General features: G+C 43.9%; 1 protein-coding gene across 1 annotated transcript in view; it reads right to left on the bottom strand.

Moving 5' to 3' along the window:
* The window catches only part of Gab2 (GRB2 associated binding protein 2), a 190436-nt gene that overhangs the window by 7486 nt on the left and 164228 nt on the right, over positions 1-18722 (bottom strand). The window contains exons 3-5 of the mRNA XM_070034917.1: positions 10239-10482; positions 1447-2021; positions 258-352 (exon numbers count right to left, since the gene is read on the bottom strand). Of these exons, the coding sequence (XP_069891018.1) occupies positions 258-352; positions 1447-2021; positions 10239-10482 (914 nt within the window). The remainder of the gene's footprint in view (positions 1-257; positions 353-1446; positions 2022-10238; positions 10483-18722) is intronic.

The raw sequence follows: 18722 nt of genomic DNA, 5'->3' as shown, positions 1-18722 counted from the left end.
TGAGCTCCACTGAGCCCAATGTATTCTGTGTCCCCTCTGCTTATTCACAGGCCTTGTAGGACGGGGAATGCAGCTGACCTTAGGGCATACCTGGCATGCTGACCAGGGTCCCTGTTTTACTTGTCAAACTCAACCTAAGCTTCTGAACTTAGGCAGGGTCCCCAGGGAGATGCCCCCTCCTCACTCGGCCGTGTTCTCAGTTCCATGGGCTCCAGCCTCTTCCCTCTCTAGCTTATGAATGGCCCCATCCCACTCACCAGGAAAGGACTGATGCCTTCGCTCATGGACTCTGCAGACCGGCCTGCACATTCCCCACCTCGGGAGGGGTACTCGTAGGTCTCACAGGAAGAAGCTGTGACAGAGGAAAGAAGATGGGATGTCTCATGTCAGTCCATGTGCTGACGCTTCCTGTTCCCTCCTGCATGGCTCTGATGCTCCAGGAGGTACTCCTCCCCCACCTGAGGACACGGCGATGCTTTGAATCCTGCCTTCCTTAGCTCCTAGACTCTTCCTAGGCTTAGGTCTACTGCAGCGTGGGGTCCCTCCTGGGCGCTGGCCTCAAGTGCACCCCTTCCGGGGACTCCCACTTCTCAGCTCTGTGAACACTATAGCAATGAGACTTGTGCTTATTTATACGTTTGTTTCCCCCAGTCAGATTTATGAACTAAAGGGCAGACGCAAGTTTTCTATGTCTTATCCTGGTTCCAAAACACACAGTACTGCTCAAAATATAGATGGAATGGCAGACCCTAGGCCCGAGTCCCATCTTGGTTGCTGTTCACTCTGTAATTGTGAGTCACGGCAGGCTTTGTGTGAAACAGAGATGACAAGTCTCTGTCCTGCCACACGCTGCATGGCTCACACCACAGGATGGGTGAGCAGGCTGCGCAAGCCCAAAGCAAGCTGCAGAGTGAGAGGAATGAGCAGCATTCTGTTTTTAACCAAATGGAAGATATGTGCAGAGCTGGAACACACCCTGTGAAACAGTAGAATTTCAGGACTTCCACCAGAGATTTTAGTGTGGCTGTGCAATATTCTAAACATCTCATTTTGTTTCGTTAGTCTGTCAGTCCGCACGGATTTATTTGGCTCAAGCTTTGGAATGGTCTTCTAAATTTACTTTTTAAATCTCTGCTTGTGAGTTTTAAATGAATAAAGTACTATGATTTGGATTTCTAAACCCATATGTATTGCAGTTAAAAATATTCCGTGACCCTTAGAATATCACATTCTTCATGACAGTCGGCTACAGTCTTGCTGCTGTGGGTATCACAATAATAGCTGGAGGACCAATGGGCAAGGGACTGTGTCGATGGCTAAACTTGAATCAGGACCTCGGTGGTCCTTGTTTCTCTGGGCTATGGATGACCAAGGGCTAGCATGCACTGGGGCCGCCTGGGCCAGAATCTGTCCCCCTCCCTCTGGTCACGGAAGGCTCACACTTACCTCGGTGGAGTCTGCTGTTGTCCATGGCAGGGAGGGTGTTGCGCCTGGGGATAGTGGCCGCAACAGACCTGCTGTTTTCACTGACTGGAGGTCTCTGCTGAGGACTGCCCCATCGAGGAGTTTCTGCCTGACTGGGTTTTGGGGGCCGGGGTGGAGGAGCTATGGCTGAGTCCCCAGGAGTGGCCACTGCCATGGTGTTGTGGTTCTTGTCCAGCGTGAATGTCCTGGGGATCTGGTAGGCTGAGAGTGGGGTGGTTGGAACATCCATATTGTCCACTAGGAGGTCCCCAAACTCCCGGCACAGGGTGTTGCTGGGCGTCTTAAAGGTGTACACCTCCTCATTATCTGTCTCCGACCCGGTGAGGCTGCCCTTGGTGTGACCATGGGAAGCCAGGCTCCGAGGGAGGTCATAAGTACTGTCTCTGAATTCTGCATTGTGCCGACTCGGCTTGGGAAGGCTGTAGAAGCCATGGACTTGCCCACTGACCCCATTGACACAGTGTCCATTACCCTGGGCAAGCTTCTGCACAGCTGTGTCACTCTTCTGCCGGGTGCCTTGAGAGAAGCTGGCACTCCTAAAAGAGAAGAGGAAGTCAGGGTTGCCCTTGGGATGTTCACAGCCAGCACAGTCAGTTAGATATGGGAAATACAGACCATAGATCCAAGGTTTTCCTACGATCTGCCATGAGCTAGCCGTGTGACCTGGGGCAAGACACTTTTATTGTGGAACTGCAGCTTAGACATCTGCAGCTGCAGCATGGTGATTAAAAACACACTACAAAGGCTGTCTGGAAACTAGACTCGAGTGTATGTGCTGGCAGTATCAGCCTTTATCCCGGGCTGTACATGGCTGTCATTAGCAGGATTAGTCTCATTGCTGATCCTCCTCCCCCCAGCCCCTGATCAAGAAGCCAGTTACACTACCTGCTCATATTTTTAACTACCATAGAACACATATTTTAATAGAATGGCTATTCAAATAGAACACTTCAGTTGGTGACAAAAAAAAAAATCAAGCAAGTCATTTTCTCTCTTTGAGTCTCAAGTTTTCCCTCTGTAATATAAACCAGCTCCTGGGTGTTAATGTCTATGTTATAAAGAACTTTAGATTCATCTTCTACCATTTATTATGGCTATTGCCAAGCATTTAGGTCTTTTCAGAACTCTAAAAATAATGTGGGAGTTCCTGTTTGGGAACTATATTCAAGACAGAAAAGATTTGATCATTAAAAAATAATCGAGGCCAGCAGTGAAGACAGGAGCAGTCAGACTGTAACTGTGTTATAACATGGACCTGTTCCTCCTAGGTGTGGCCTGGTCCATCTCCATCACTTCTGAAGGTCCTCTGGCTCTGAGACTCTAAACTGTGGTTTCCCACACTGGATTCTGTGTCCTGCATAAATACTCTGTGGAACTGGTGAGGATCGAACAGCGGGGATCCAGGTACGTTTCTCTGTCATCCAGAGGATTTTACCTGGCCAGAATCACTCTCCCTTTAAAAATAATTATTTTTATTGTAAAGGTGATAGAGGGTTACAGTCACATAGGTCAGGTAATGAGTACATATCTTTTTGAACAGTGTTACCTCTTCCCTTGTTTTTCTCTCAGTTTTTCCCATCTGAATCCATCCCTTAATAGCAGTGATCCTCAGCTTTTGAAAGCCAGATTTTTTCTTTAAAAAAAGGAATGCTGTAAGATACTTCTATACACACACAGATCTTTATTCTCCCTGAGGGTAAGGGTGGGGTAGGATAAGGAGGAGGGCAGTAATGACCAAGTCTTCCAAAGTTGCTTGGTAGAACTGCCTTCCAGGAGCTCCTTCAGCTCATGCTAGAGCTTGTTATTTACAGATGGTGCCACCAGGTGGTGGTAGAAAACAGACCCAGAAATTTAGAAAGCGGAAGACTACTAGGTATGCAGGCCAGGCTCCCCCCTCTTAGGACTCTTGAACCTCCATGGCTAGGAGTTCATGTTAGCCTCCAAACCTTCACCAGCTTTCCACTCTAGGCCTCCATATTCCTTCTCCCTTTCTAGTCCATTTTCCTCATACATAACCAAGCCAACAGCTGAGTTCTTACGTAAGGTACTTAGTGTATTGTCCAATGCTCCTGGATGGCAAGCAGACTCCATCCTCCTCACAGCAAAGTCTCCACCCAGTACCTGTGTTAACCTAGGCAACTGGGACACCTGGAAGAGGTCACATCTGCATCCGCTGAGGTCACATCTGAATTTGATGTGGCCACACCTTTCTCCACCCATACCCTAGATAAGGCCTAGCCCAGGCCCAGACGCCCTCTCTCTCCTTTTTTCTAGCTCTTTTCTAGCTCTTCTCTTTTCTAGCTATTTTCTCTCTTTTCTAGCTCTCTCTTAGCTCTTTTCTCCAGCTCTCTCTCTTACTCTCTCTCTTTCCCAGCTCTCTCTCTTTCCCAGGCCTTTCCCCACCACGTGGAGGACCAAGATGGCCTGGTGCCAGCCGGAACGATGAATAAACCTTCCCCTTACCTGAATACCACGTGTGTGGTGCTGTTCTTACTCGGCTACCTCTTTTTAAAAACCTAACACTTAGAAAAGGACAAGGGAGTCAATGGTAGACATAAACTATTCACATTGTTCACCTTGTCTTTAGTGCTTTTCATTTTGTATTGGAATTTCCAGCTCTGTTCTAGATGTGCTGCTTTGGATCCATTTATTGCATAAACATCTACTGATGCTCCCCTTCTATCAAGGTACAACAGACACAGAGATGCTACCATCCCTGTGTGGGGATGTCACAGCAATGTATGAGGTGACATGTCTGTATATCATTTCAGTGACATGGGGGCGAACATGTGGCCGCTGACAGATTGACACTAATCCTCCCTGGTGGCAGTGGTGAATGGCAGGGAAAGCTTCTTTAGAGATGTAAACTCTGAGTATTCCTGACAGGAAGAGCAGCAGGACAAGGAAAAAGCATTCTGGTTGGAGGCACAAGGATGTAGAACACAGCCAGACAAGTTCAAGGATTTGCAGGCTGCTCAGGATGGAGGAAGTGTGTTAGAAGGTAAGGCTGAGAGAAAGACAAAGGCGGTGTGATCTCACTCATGTGGAATCTAGACAAGATGATCTCACAGACGCAGAGTATAATGGTGGTTACTAGAAGCTGGGACGGGCACAGGAAGGGGGAGATGTTGGACGTATGATTACAGTCAGGAGGGATAAATTTTTCCAGAGATCGTGAGGGGTCATGAGGTGGCTATAGTTAATGAAAACAGAGCAAATTCTCGAGAAATGCAGAATGATGTTACACACCAACCACAAAATGATAACATGCACTGTGATTATTAAGTACCTAGATTTAACCACTCAGCAATGTAGTTATACTTCAAAACATAATGACAATAAAATCACACAATGGTAGCTTTTCAATTAAGAAAGTTAAATGAACCTGGGATGTAGAGTGGTAGAGCGCTTGCCTGCATGGTGAGACACTGGGATTGATCTTCAGCTCTTTCAGGGCTGAGAGATGGGAGTGGGGGGCGGGGCTAGGCAGGAAACCTCTGAAGGATTTTAGAGGTGGGAATAGGAGTGGGGAGAGGATTACAGGTCCTGTAGTAACTAACCCTGCATATAGTCCTGAACAGACCCATCGTTGATCTCCTGAAGTCCCTCCCTCCCTGCCTGCTTCCTTCCTTTCCCTTCCCTTTCTTTCTCTCCTTCCTTTCCTTTCTCCTTTTTCCCTTCTCTCTTCCTTTCCCTTCCCTTTCTGTGCCAGTGCTGGGGCTTTCTTTTTCACTCAAGGCTAGGGCTCTATCACTTGAGCCACAGCTTCATTTCTGGCTTTTTGGTGGCTAATTGGAGATAAGAGTCTCATGGGCTTTCTTGCCTGAGCTGGCTTTGAACTACAATCATCAAATCTCAGCGCAGTAGTTAGTATTACAAATGCGAGACGCCAGCACCCAGCTCTGAAGTCTATTTTTGCTCTTGATTCTCCTACTTTGGGAAGCCAGAAATGGAGGAGTTACCACATTCTTATTTCTCACTAATTGATCAAGTCGCATCGAATCTATTCTAATCCAGTTCCTTCTGAGTTTTCTTCTGGATCAATGATGGGGCTACTCATTAATCTCCTTTCCATCTTCCTGGGACCTCTCTGCTCCTCTATACCCTGTTGATTCTTTCCCACCCTCCCCATCAAACATCTTCAATACTGTCATTTTCTCCCTGGAACCCGCCACTACTCTAGAATGCATCCGTCTACAATGCTTCCAGAAGGCCCCACTGAGTCCAGCTTTGGCTCTGTTGTGCTGTTACGTTTGCTGTGTGCAGGAGGTTTTGGTTTGAGACAGGGTCTCACTCTGTTTAGCTCAGGCTGGCCTCAAACTCAAACTCAAGATCTGCCTGCCTCATCTTGCTAGTGCTGGGATTACAGGTTGGCCTGGGAGCCTCTTACTCCAGCCTGGCTTCAGCTCTTGATCCGTCAAACTCAGCTCCCTGGCCACATCTCTTGTAGCTATTCCTTACATGCTCAACCTCTGTGTATAACTAATCACTTGCTGAATCACTTGCATAACTAATCACGTGGACAGGTAGCAGCTGTGATCTGTATTTTGTACCATCATTACTTGTCTCTTCCACAGCTGTGACTTCCTTGAGAAACAAAACATGTCTAATTTTTTTTCTCCTCAGCACATAGTTTGTCACAAAGTAAATAATGAACATTTATTGAGTGAACAAGTGTGTAAAGAAAGTACATTGGCACTTTTCTTTCCCTGAACTTGGTCCAAACTCTTTAACCAGAAGACTAACACCTTTTCTGTTTAGGACAGTTAGGTTCCAGCCTCCCTCTACTCTAACCTCTCTTCTAGCTCACAGAACTACTCATTCATCCCCTAAGATGTACCATGTCGTCTGTGCTCTGTCCCTGGTCTTACATTACTCATTTTTCTCTGCAATGCTCCCTGATTCTGCAAAACTTTATACCAAGTCTTAAGTACAAAGGCACAACAGATTCCCAGTGCCCCTTCCTGCTTTGATTTCCGCTTCCTTCATGTTCTAGCACGCGAGGGTTCTGACATAACACCCACTCTGCCTTGTGCTCATCATTTTTGCCTGTGCCTCAGACCATGTGTTCTAGAAGGCATACTGCAGATGATACAGATGTAGAGCAGGGGATGGGGATGAGGCGGGGTGGTTGAACCATTACTTCAAAAGCCAGGAAAAAGGAGCTGAGCAATGGAACCTCTGATTTTGCACTTCAATTCTCCTTATGGGAAAGAATCAAAAGAGGGAAGCCTTGTGACTTTTCCTACTTTCCTTGAGATATGAACTGAGGCCTGTTACCATGATATGATGAGATGCTTCTGTGGATAACAGGGCTGTGGGCTGCTGATGGGGGCATCATAAAATAATCAAGATACAATTCTGGGTACATCAGTTGGAATGTCTCTTTCAATCCTCCAACAAATCTCCTCAAATGTCTGTTGAGGAAAATGGTAAATAATGGCTGTGCTGGTATAGGAAGATCCTAGGGTGCAGGGGAACTCACTGGACATGGAAAGAAGCTGGGGAGGAAACAGTCCCTCAAGCCAGAAGTGCAGTGCATCTTTCCTGCCTATTCCTGCTGCTGGTTGCTGGCTCAGTGAGACGGGCATACCAATACCTCTCTTGCATTTATGCTTGGGCTTTAGTACCATTCTCAAACATTCCGATGGCTTTTAAATGGGTTCCTAAGTCAATATATATACATATTCACACATACAAATATACGTATACATACATACGTGTGTGTGTGTGTGTGTGTGTGTGTGTGTGTGTGTGTGTGTATGCTGGTACTAAGGCTTGAACTCAGGGTTTGGGCACTGTCCTTGAGTTTTTTGCTCAATTGGCTAGTACCAATTGAGCTACATCTGTATTTCTGGCATTTTTTGGTGACGTAAGTGTCTCATGGGCTTTCTTGCCCAGGCTGGCTTTGAATTGCAATTTTCAGATCTCAGCCTCCTGAGCAGCTAGGATTACAGGTGTGAGCCACTAGTGCCTGGCTTCCAGTTTTATTTTTAATGGATCAATTTCCTACTTAAGGGAAATCTAATATATAAGTGCTTTCAAGTAGATTAACTGACATTTATCACTTTGTGACACCATTTTCCTGCCTTTGGCCCACCCCAAACCTGTCCTTTTTGTGAGGCTAGAAAATCAGTGTCACAATTTTTTTTTTTTTTTTGGCCAGTTCTGGGGCTTGAACACAGGGCCCAGACACTGTCCCTGAGCTTCTTTTGCTCTAGGCTAGCACTCTACCACTTGCAGCCTTTTCTTTTATGTGGTACTGAGCAATCAAAATCAGGGTTTTCATGCATGCTAGGCAAGCACTGTACCACTAAGCCACCTTCCCAGCCCATGGTGTCACAATCTTTAAGAGACTGAGAGGATCTTGTCTCTATCTCATTGGCTGCAGTTGTGAGCCTCACTTTCCCTTACCATTACAGAGCAGTGTTGCATTTGTGAAATTAAGTGAAACTAAAAAAGTTGTATATTCTGCCTTTGGTCAATTAAAGCACTGGACGAATGAGTCAGGGGAAACCATGGGTAAATTCTCCACTCACATTTTTGACCCACCATCTTGCTGTAGAATATTGTTGCAGGGTCAGTAATGTGGGAATATCATCACTTGAAATTTCACTTCCTTCAGCTTTCACAAAAAGCATCAACCAGAGTGAACTCTTATGGAAGTTTGACACATGCTCTACTTTTCTCCTAAGCTGCTTAACGCAGTTAAATCCTTCCTCACCTCCTATTCTGAAAACCATATGGAGATAATGGGGTTAAGCAAGGTCAATCAATTAAACTATTAGGTAAAACTGACAGGGAACTATTGATGGTTCCAGAATTACGGCTTCTCAAGGTATGTGCACAGCCTTAGTATGTCACCTATAACAGGTCAAACAGCTTCCTTGAAATAAGCTGTCAGACACTAGCTGCAATATGGAATAAAGCCCCAAGGCTGGAAGGCAAAAATAAATACAGCAAAGCCAATTTGTCTGCAATGACAAAAATAACTCTATTTTCCCCCCCTTCAGTTCAAAACTACTTATTTTGGAGAAAAAACCTTTCTGAACAGTGACTTATTTAGCTTAGTGGGACACCTGAATTTTGTAAACAAGTTAGTTATCAGGAGTATGCATTATCTAGTAAGTGAAGGACAGTGATCTTACTTCAGTAAAAGTAGTGATAGCTTATACTTTTATGTAAGTTACTTCAGGTCCCCTCATAAATGAAAGAGAGATGTACAGATGTACAGATGTACACACACACACACACACACACACACACACACAGCATTCATAAAGAATACTTCAATCTGGTATTTTTATATTTAATGTAGCTATATATTTTTATATTTAATGTTCCTATACAAAAGGAAATTCAGGAATTACTTTGGAGATAATATGAGATAAGCAACATAAAAAAGTGCTTTGTAAATTGTACAGTGGCATTGTTTTTCTGGAGCACCTAGTATGTTCTGCAATGTCAGAGTGAAAGATGAAAGCTAGTATACAACGTCACCAACACTTGGCATTATTAGACTTTTGAGAGTTAAAAAGTATTTTTTATTTATTTATTTTTGTTTTGGTATTGAGGTTTGAACGAAGGGCCTTGTACTTTCATTTGACCCTTTTGCTCAAGGCTGGCTCTCTACCACTTGAGCCACAGCTTCACATCTGGCTTTTTGATGGTTAACTGGAATAAATGTCTCATGGACTTTCCTGTCCAGGCTGGCTTTGACTTGGGATCATCAGATCTTAGCTTCCTGACTAGGTTTACAGGCATAACCCTCTGGTGCCTGGCTTAGAATTAGGATTTTAGGATTTCATATTCTCTGCTCCCATACCTGTAGCAGTGGGGTAGGCCCACAGGGAACTGGTACTGATACCAATACTGGCTACTTAATATTTTCTGCTTATTAACTTGTGATTTCCATTTTAGAGCTGAGGAAATTAGAAGTCAAAGAGATTAATCAGAGCTGGATACTGGTGGCTCATGCCTGTAACACTAGCTACTCAGGAGGCTGAGATCTGAGGCCAGCCCGGACAAGAAAGTCTATGAGACTCTTATCTTTAATTAACCACCAGAAAATTTGAAGTGGTGCTGTGGTTCAAAGTGGTAGAGCACTCACCTTGAGCAAAAGAGTAAGGGACAGCACCCAGGCCTGGAGTTCAAGCCCTACAACTGCCAAAAGAAACAAACAAAACAAAGACCATTCTTCTAGAGTTATTACTCTAGTATGTTCTGTGATGATGGAATTAAAACAAAATCAATACTGTCCAGTCCTAGTCATATGCCACAGGAGACTACTGAGCATCTAACTCAGGCTGGCACAAGAACTGATGTTAACTTTATTAAATTTAATTTGCCACAAATGCAACAGCGGATAGGGTAGTACCAGCACCAAGTGAGAGATGGATTTGCTCAGTGGTGTTAAGGTTCTGTAGCTATACTTGTATGGCTAACAAATATTTGACTCTTATTCAGGAGTTCTGAAATTCTAGCTCTTAATGCCTTTTACCCTCAAATCAATTTTTTATGGCATGACATGCTTGTATCGAGAGGTTTCTCTGGAAGCCAGTTATCACTTTGTAGCAATACAGATGATAAAATGTGAAGGTTAAAGAGACAATAGTGGTTTTGTTATACATGTGTTTGTTTACCTGCAAAGATGTAGTATCTTCCTCACTTGTCTTTAAAACTGAAAAAAGGACTGAAAAGTAGTGGGCCCTGTAGGTAGTCATTTACCCAAACAGTGATCATGCCTTTCCTACCTTGCGTTTTCTGTTCTCCGGCTGAGGCACTGGTGCAAGTAGAGATACTCTTGAGGTGCACTGGTGGACAGAGCAGGCTGCATGTGGTTTGACATGGGGGACTCAAACGTGAACAGAGTGGGCTGGCTGGAGTGCGAGGGGGCTGAGGACTTCCGTTCTCGGAGCAGATGCTGGCTGGAGCTGCTGAGTTCGGCTGGAGAAGAGCGTGGGCCATGACTGGCTGAGGAAATGTTTCTCAGGGAGTCTGTGAGAGGAAGGAGTCATCTTGTGAGTTAAGAAGGAAAGACAGGTTTGTCAAAGGAAGAAAAACTATTTGGGGCAGAGGCATGGCTAGAGAAGCAGTATTCTCTCCCTCATACACCTAGTTCCCAGAGAGCCAGATGCTGCCTCCTGCTGGTCCTGAAGGGAAAATGCTCTTGCCTTCTTTACTGGAGCAGCCTGGAGGTCAGTGTCTATTACCACAGGGCCGGGTCAGCTACACCCTAGGAGAAAAGGCTGCCAATGTCCAAAGGTTATGACCATAGCCACAGGCAGAGCCAGCTCCTGGAGCAGTGATACTCATAGCTTCTTCCTCTCTGGTGGCTTCTGCTGTCAGCGTGTCCTTCAAAGTAGCTGGCTTTGTTAAATGAGGCATTACTTCCTGAAGACTCACTAATTGAGGCTCTGGACTGGGCTTTCTTGCATTAATAATAAAAGCGCAAGTGTATTTTCAGCTCTTCCTCCAGACTGGACTCCAGCTCCTCTGGCCTGCTCTTCTGAGTCCTCCTGGGACAGCTATGTTCCTTGTTCTTCAATTCTATCTTTGGGTCCTTTTTTTCCTTCTCTTAACTAATCTCAAACTCCTTGGGTATGTTTGTTAGAAAGGAAGTGAGGTATTAAGGGAAGAAAATAACTTACAGTTTGACAACCCAACTTCAGGGTATTATTCATTTGGCTGGCTCTCTGAGCTCAGTCCAAATTCCTTAGCATAACATACCAGGCTTTTCACAGTCTGACCTATTTCCTGATTTCTCTCCACCCATAAACAAGGCGCACTGAAGTATCATCAAGTCCCTGCACAAAGCAGTCCCTTTTGTGATTATTTTGGCTTATGTTGTGTTTGCCCTCTATTCTTCTAGCAAACTCATATGGAAACTCTAAGATCCTGCATGGGTGTCAAAATCTCTCTGAAACCTTCCAACAGCCTTTGGCCCAGGCTTCTTTTCACTGTCTCTCTGGGTGTCTGAGAACTGTGATTATGATGTTGTTAGCTCACAACCCCGGCATTTACTCAAGAAGAGGTGAGGGTGAGGGTGGCATTCTAGGGTTATTCAATGACTATCATTTTTCTAGCTCTTCTCTGTTATCTGACCCATTTCAGGTCATACTATTCTCACTACCCTAGGCAGGATCACCAGCTCATTAATGCGCCTCACATTATTTCTCTAGTCAGGACGCCTTCTGTCAGTGACAAGAGAAAACACCAATGGGACCCTGGGGAAAATGGTTCTATTGACAGCTGTATTGACCTCCAAAATGAATTCTCATTACAGGTCTAGTAGTGGCCTGGATGTTCGTTAACAGAATCAATGCCTTTATTACTCCATTAGATTTGCAAGATGAACTCTCTAATGGTGGAGGAGAGAGGGTTTATACTAGGGGATGGAGAAGCCATGGCAGCAAGGGAGGAACACAGCTGCTGTTTGAGAAGACACAGAGAAGGTGCAAAAAGAAAGCCTTCATCTGGGGCTGGGAAGGTGGCTCAGTGGTAGAGCACTTGCCTTGTATGCTCGAGGCCCTGGGTTCGATTCCTCAGCACCACATAAGAAAAAAGCCGGAAGTGGCACTGTGGCTCAAGTGGTAGAGCGCTAGCCTTGAGCTGAAGAGCTGAGGGACAGGGCCCAGGCCCAGAGTTCAGGCCCCACGACCGGACCCAAAAAAAAAAAAAAAAAAAAAAAGAAAGCCTTCATCTGGACACTGGTGGCTCACGCTTGTAATCCTAGATACTCAGGAGGCTGAGATCTTTCCAGCCAGAACAGGTAAGTCTGTGAGTCTCTTTATCTCTAATGAACCACACACACACACACACAAAGCCAGAAGTGGAGCTGTGGTTCAAGTGGTAGAATGTTATAGAGTGTTAACCTTGAGCAAAAAAGCTCAGGAACAGTGCCCATGCCCTTAGGTTAAGCCCCAAGACCTGCACGCATGCAAACATAAGCACGTGAACGTGTGTGTGTACACACACACACACACACACACACACACACACACACACACACAGAGTAAGCCTCCAATCCAAACAGAGTATCTCTGTTCTTTTTCTGGCCTCCTCATCTTGTCTGTTCCTCTCATGGGCACATTCCTTAGGCTCCAGCTCCACACCCTCCTGTAGCTTCACACTGATACTAGGGTCTCTTTGGAGCTAATCCTTTCTACCTGAGCTTCAGTTACCACCCACGTGATGACAACTCTAGGATCCCAGTCTCTAGCCCGGTTCTCTGTCTGGAAGTCCTGCTGTATGTGCTCCCATCTGTTTTAGCTGTCCACACACAGCTCAAGCTCAGCCATGTCACCCCAATTCATGCTCACTTTGGTGCTCCCTATCTCCGTGAAACACATCAACATTACCCTCCAGGGGCTGGGAAGGTGGCTCAGTGGTAGAGCGCTTGCCTTTCATGCATGAGGCCCTGGGTTCATTTCCTCAGCACCACATAAGCAAAAAGATAAAAGCCGGAAGTGGCACTGTGGCTCAAGTGGTAGAGCGCTAGCCTTGAGCTGAAGAGCTGAGGGACAGGGCCCAGGCCCAGAGTTCAGGCCCCATGACTGGACCCCCCCAAAAAAAACCAAAACCAAAAACAAATAACAAAAAACATTACCCTCCAATGTGCTCCAAACCAGAGGCCAGGCTGTCATTTGTGTGTCTGCCCTGTTTCTCAACAACTAGGTCATGGTTATGTCACATGGTTATGTGTAAAAGTCTCTCTGTGAAACCACTGTCACTCTCTATAAAACCACTTTCCTGTTTTTTCTTCAACTTTGTTTCTCACCTTGCTCACTGTGCTTCAGAGGATTTCCAAGAACATGACAACCTCTCTCATCACTCTTGACAGCACTCTATAACCTTACTGGGAGTAAAGACTCTGACTCTTATGGTTTTATCCCCAGGAGAAAGCCCAGTGTGTGACACAACTCAACAAACACAATGCATATATAAGTCACTACTTTCTCAGTAATACAACGTTCAGAATAAAGTCCAAGGCGGGCTCTAGTCCAATGACTAGTGTGCTTACTAAAGGAAATGGAGACAGAGAAAGACACAGGAAAAATGCCATGTGATGACAAAGAAACAGAACGGAACGAGGTGTCCATAAGCCGGAGAATGCCAAGAACTGCTGGCAGCCACTAGAAGTTAGCAGACAGGTAGAACCATATTCTCCGTTAGAGCACCCAGAGGGAGTCAGCACTGCTACAGCTCTAGCCTTGAAACTGCCAGAAAATATGCTTGTACTGTTTTAAGCAACCTAGTTTGCTGTAACTTGTTACAGTATTCCCAGCAAGACAAATTTAGCACCATAAAACCCAAACTTTCATGCAGGGTCCTCTTGCTTAACTGATGAAAAATAATTGCCAAGTTGATTCCAGAGGCCAGTATAAAATTTAAGGTTTTCCCAGGGACTCTGAGACAGCATATGGCTGGTCATGTTTCCAATCTGCCACTGATTGGATGAGGTTCTGGGGAGTGGCTGCCTCCACTTTCCCATTAGCTGAAGGGAGGGTTCTGGGCTGCTCTGTTTTCCTCACTAAAGCTGCTCCCTTCAGATGGCAATTGTCTTCTGTAAGTGGGATGTGGTTTACACATCAGGAATCAGGGCTGATTCTTAGGCCTGAAATTGGTATCGTTCATCACTTTATCATTACTCCATGTCACATCCGCTAAAGAAAACTTTCAAAAATCGAACTGAACATTTCACAGAAGCTCCATGGTATGGCACACGTAATAGAAAAAGTTATTAGATTAACAATTGAGAGATTTGACCCTTTTTATGGGTCTCCTTGATCTTGCTATTTGATTGTGAATGAATCACAGCCTCAGTTGCCTTGGTATGAAAAGATACTAGTACCACCATCCCTACTATAATCATAGAGGGCTGCTGAGAGGATCAAACTGAAGAAATACACATAAAAAAACTGTATATGGATGTCCAAAACTATGCATGATGTCCAAAAAGTAGAAATAGCCCAAATGTCTATTAACTGATGAATGGCTAAATAAAATGTGGTATTCGACATCAAGGGCTATTATTCAGCCATATACATGAATGGGTACTGTTTTGATAAGCTTTAAAAATACTGTGCTAAGTGGGAAGAAACATGCTTTAATCTGTGTGAAAAGTTTCAAACACTGAAACTCCCTGGGATGCCTGGGAATGGAACCAGAGAGTAACTGCTGATGACTGAGGTTTCTTTCTGGAGCAATGAAAAATTTCTAAAATAAACTGTAGTGATGGTTATATAATTTGTCCATGTATGAAAACCTCTTGAAATATATGCTTTAAGTGAGTGAAATCTGTGGTATGTGAAATGTATCTCAAGAAAAAAAGCTGCTTTCCTCAGAAAGTTAAAGAAACTGCATTTGATCTATCAGTTTCACTCATAGGTATATAACTTAGATAAACATGCAATACCTTGCATGTGAATATTCTTAGCATTACCCATAATAGCCAAAGAGTGGAAACATCCAAATGCCCATCAAATGATCCACTAATAAAATGTGGTATGTCTTGTACAATGGAATATTATTCAGCAGTAAGGTACTGACATAAATTACAATATGTATTAATCTTAAAAACATTCATGATAAATGAAAAGCCATATTCCTTTAAATGAAATGTCTATAACTGGCAAATACAGAGGCAGATAGTATATTCATGGTTGCTTAGTGTTAGGGGATGAAGAGGGAATGCATAGGGTTTTTCTGGTTGCTGATAAAAATGTCCTAAAATTAGATTGTGCTGATTGCAAAACTTACTAAAAATCATTGAGTTGAACACTTTTGAATGATTTTAAAAGTCCACACATATACAAGTCCTTGGCAAACTATGAATTATATGCAAGAAATTAATGAGAGCCTAAAACAGTACATCTGACCTCTATTTTTTATTTCCTCTTTGAAGGGAAATGGAACACTCAGAAAACACTGTTTTTGCTGAAGTGCTAGCTCTTGGTGTAGACATTATTCTCCTTGCACTATCTTTAGCACCCTCTACCTCCTCCTCACTCTCTTCCAACTGCATTGTTCACAATCACAATCCCCCACTCCATGATCACTGTTCACAGTCACAATCCTTTACTCCACAAGCACAGTCATGGCAGTGTGAATATCAGTAAAACAAGGATACATGGTTTGGAGTCAGAAGGTCCAAGTAAGATAAAATCTCACCCAACTGGGATAAAATTAATGAGTGGATGAAAGGGACTGTGTCAGGAGCCAGGACATCAGGAAGCAGATTCAATTTGCTGTTAACTAGTTGGGAGACCATGTACAGGGTCACTAAGCTTCAGTTCCTGTTCATGCCTGGCCAGCCTATCTGTCTCTCTGTCTTGTTTTACCAACTAGATGAGAAAAGAATGTGAAAGCAAACACATACACATGCAACCCCCCTCTCCCCAGCCATTAATAGGATTTATTTTTATTGCTTGATATCCTATGAGGGGAGAAAATATGGCACAAATAAGAAAAAACATTAAACAACGTGAGGCTGGACTGTTTGGATACTGGGTAGTGAGGTTGTTGTACTGATGTGACTTGGGTCATTTGGAAGGTCAGTCAATAGAGGCTTCCAGATTCCTGGCCTGGGCTTCTATCTCTAAGTCTAGACTAGAGACAGTACCCACAAATGCCTGAGTCGACTTGTTTTCTTTTAAAGAGGGTTTGATATTTTCCCTTTTCTTCCTGGCTTCTTTTTTAGGGTCCTATGAAATCACTCCCCTTTCTTTCCATACCACCCCTGGGAAGCCTGCCCAGCTCACAAACCTTCCCCCCACCCTCAGAGGAAAACTCTGAAGGATTTCGACCAAGGAGCCAGGCCTAGGCTGGCCAGCCATCAACGGCTGGTGATAACAGGAGCAGGAAGGGAGGCTGGCCAAAATTTCTGGAAAAGATGACTGGCCAAATAATGACTAGTTCCCTTATCTCAATGCTGCCTTTATCTTTATCCTGTCCCCCAAATAATTCCCACCCTCAAGGCTCACGGAGTGTCTCAGAATCCAAACAGTGGTTGACCAAAGAACATGTTGGAGCCCAGGCTGACTCAAAGCCTGGCTCTGCTAATCCCTAGCACTGTAGCCGTAGACATGTGAATAAATGCCTTTGATTCTCTTGCTTAACAGGGATAATACACACTTTGTAGGGCTGCTGTGATGAGAGATCATTTTATGTAAAGCAGTTAGCATAGCACTCAGCTGTTCTTATTGTTTCTATTCCAGGAGTATACAAGGTGCTGATGAGACCTTGGGATTGGTCAAGACTTACTTTCTAAGCCATAGTGGATGTTTGGAAGGCAATCATCACTGTTTTTGTCACAATATATACTTTATAGATGTTATATAGGAGACGAATGAGAAGTATACTGGCTGTAATTGCCTCAGCTGCCTTTTAACGAAGAACCCACCTTGTGTTTCTAGTCTATTCTGTGAAGTAGACACTGTTACCATTCTGTCCTCTTCCCCATCCCCTCCAGGATGAAGAAACTGACACTCAGAGAAATCAGTAATTAGTAATGATCTCTAAGGTAACACAGCTAGAAAGTGGATTTTAAAAGGCTGTTTTCAAATCCAAGTCTTTCACCTGTGTAGGAGAAAGACTTTCTACCAGAAAGCACAGTCAAATGACAAAAATGAGGGTCTAGGCCCAAGAATACTGCCATACGGCTGAGTGAATGTGGGTATACCATTTCATCTTCCTGGTATTATTTTCTCTATTTATGAAAGGAAGAACTTGGGTAAGATCGAGGACTCACGTCAAAGTTTTCTCTGAGAATCTTAAATACAGAGAGTTTATCCCACCAAAGACTAAATGAGTCATATTTGCACAGAGATTTAGATGGAGATTTTCTGATTTGATTTTAACAATCCTGCTAATTCCAAAAAGTAGGACCTAAAAACTAAATTAAAGAATAAATAGTTGTCAAACCTTCTGTTTCATCAAGAGTATACATTTGAAAACCATCTACCTTCTCACTGGAGTTAATTGAAGGGAGTTAAGTGAAAAATGAGGATCCGATGGGGGATAGGGGTGGGGACAAAATTCTAAAACACGAAAGCACACTGACAATGCTGAGGGCATGACTGGATTGAGGACCCAAGGTCATTTAAATTCACACTTACAAGCTTGAAGTAATTTAAGGAGTAATCCTCAGAATCTTCTGGTTCATAGCATAACTACAGAAGTAACTCATAAATCCAAGGACAAATACAAAATGTCTCTACTCCATACTCTGATTGAAGTTGCAATTGAAAGGGTCTCTAGAATCCAATTAATCACTTCCTCTACCCACCCCCAAATCTCCTATCTACAACTGAAGAAACTATGGCCCAGAAAATAAGAAAGTTGTCCAAGGCTGCACAAGGCTCCTAGTTCAAGGATCCTTTTTCTATTCCAGAAGAAAGTTGTCCAAGGCCGCACAAGGCTACTAGTCCAGGGATCGTTTTTCTATTCCAGAAGAAAGCTGTTATTATTGTAAATGGTGTGTGTGTGTGTGTAGGTGTGTATGTGTGTGTCCATGAGACCCAATTATCAGCGCACTGGTCAAGTGGATGGTTATTTTGTTGTATTTGTATTACTCACATTTGCCTGGTAAGTAAACATTTCTGGATCAAGCTATTAAAGATTAGTATAATTCTTCAAGTCAAAAATATGTTTCCTAGTATTTACAATAACTATAAAGTAGCGGAAGGAGATAGAGACAGCTGAGAAAAGCAGTGACATGAGATCCCAAGAGACCTTTCTGCAACTGTGAAAGAGTCTAAGAAAGAACATCTTAGAGCTTGAGAAGGCCAAGCTGGAATATCTTGACCTTGGTGCATATGATCTCGAGATATATGTGAGTAGAAACTGATTCTGCCAAGGGTTCAGGAGAAAGGCATTGGGTGGGTGTGGCTAATGGGTGCTGCACAGTTCCTTACAGAGCATCAGAGATAAATGCCTTGCCTTCTATCAGGCCGCTAGTTAGAATTAATCATGCTTTTCTGTATTCCTTTTATGTACTTAGTTTTGCCATGTATTTTAGGAATCGAAGATATGTCATATAAAGCAAGAATGTGAGCCATTAGATGTCAGAATCTAGACCCACTCCTCATTCTCCAACAGTGGTGAGTACAATATTTATGTCTGGCAAGTGGTTTGAACTAGAAAATATTCAATGAGCGTGTCACAAACCTAAGCCAGAATCTTTCCTCCCTGGTCAGAAGAAAGAACAACAAGCTCTAGGATACAAATAAAAACTG

Source organism: Dipodomys merriami, unplaced genomic scaffold (genome assembly GCF_024711535.1).
Source record: "Dipodomys merriami isolate MVZ:Mamm:240054 unplaced genomic scaffold, mDipMer1.0.p SCAF_25, whole genome shotgun sequence".
In the NCBI taxonomy this organism is placed as follows: domain Eukaryota; kingdom Metazoa; phylum Chordata; class Mammalia; order Rodentia; family Heteromyidae; genus Dipodomys; species Dipodomys merriami.
This window is presented reverse-complemented; position numbering and strand designations above follow the sequence as displayed.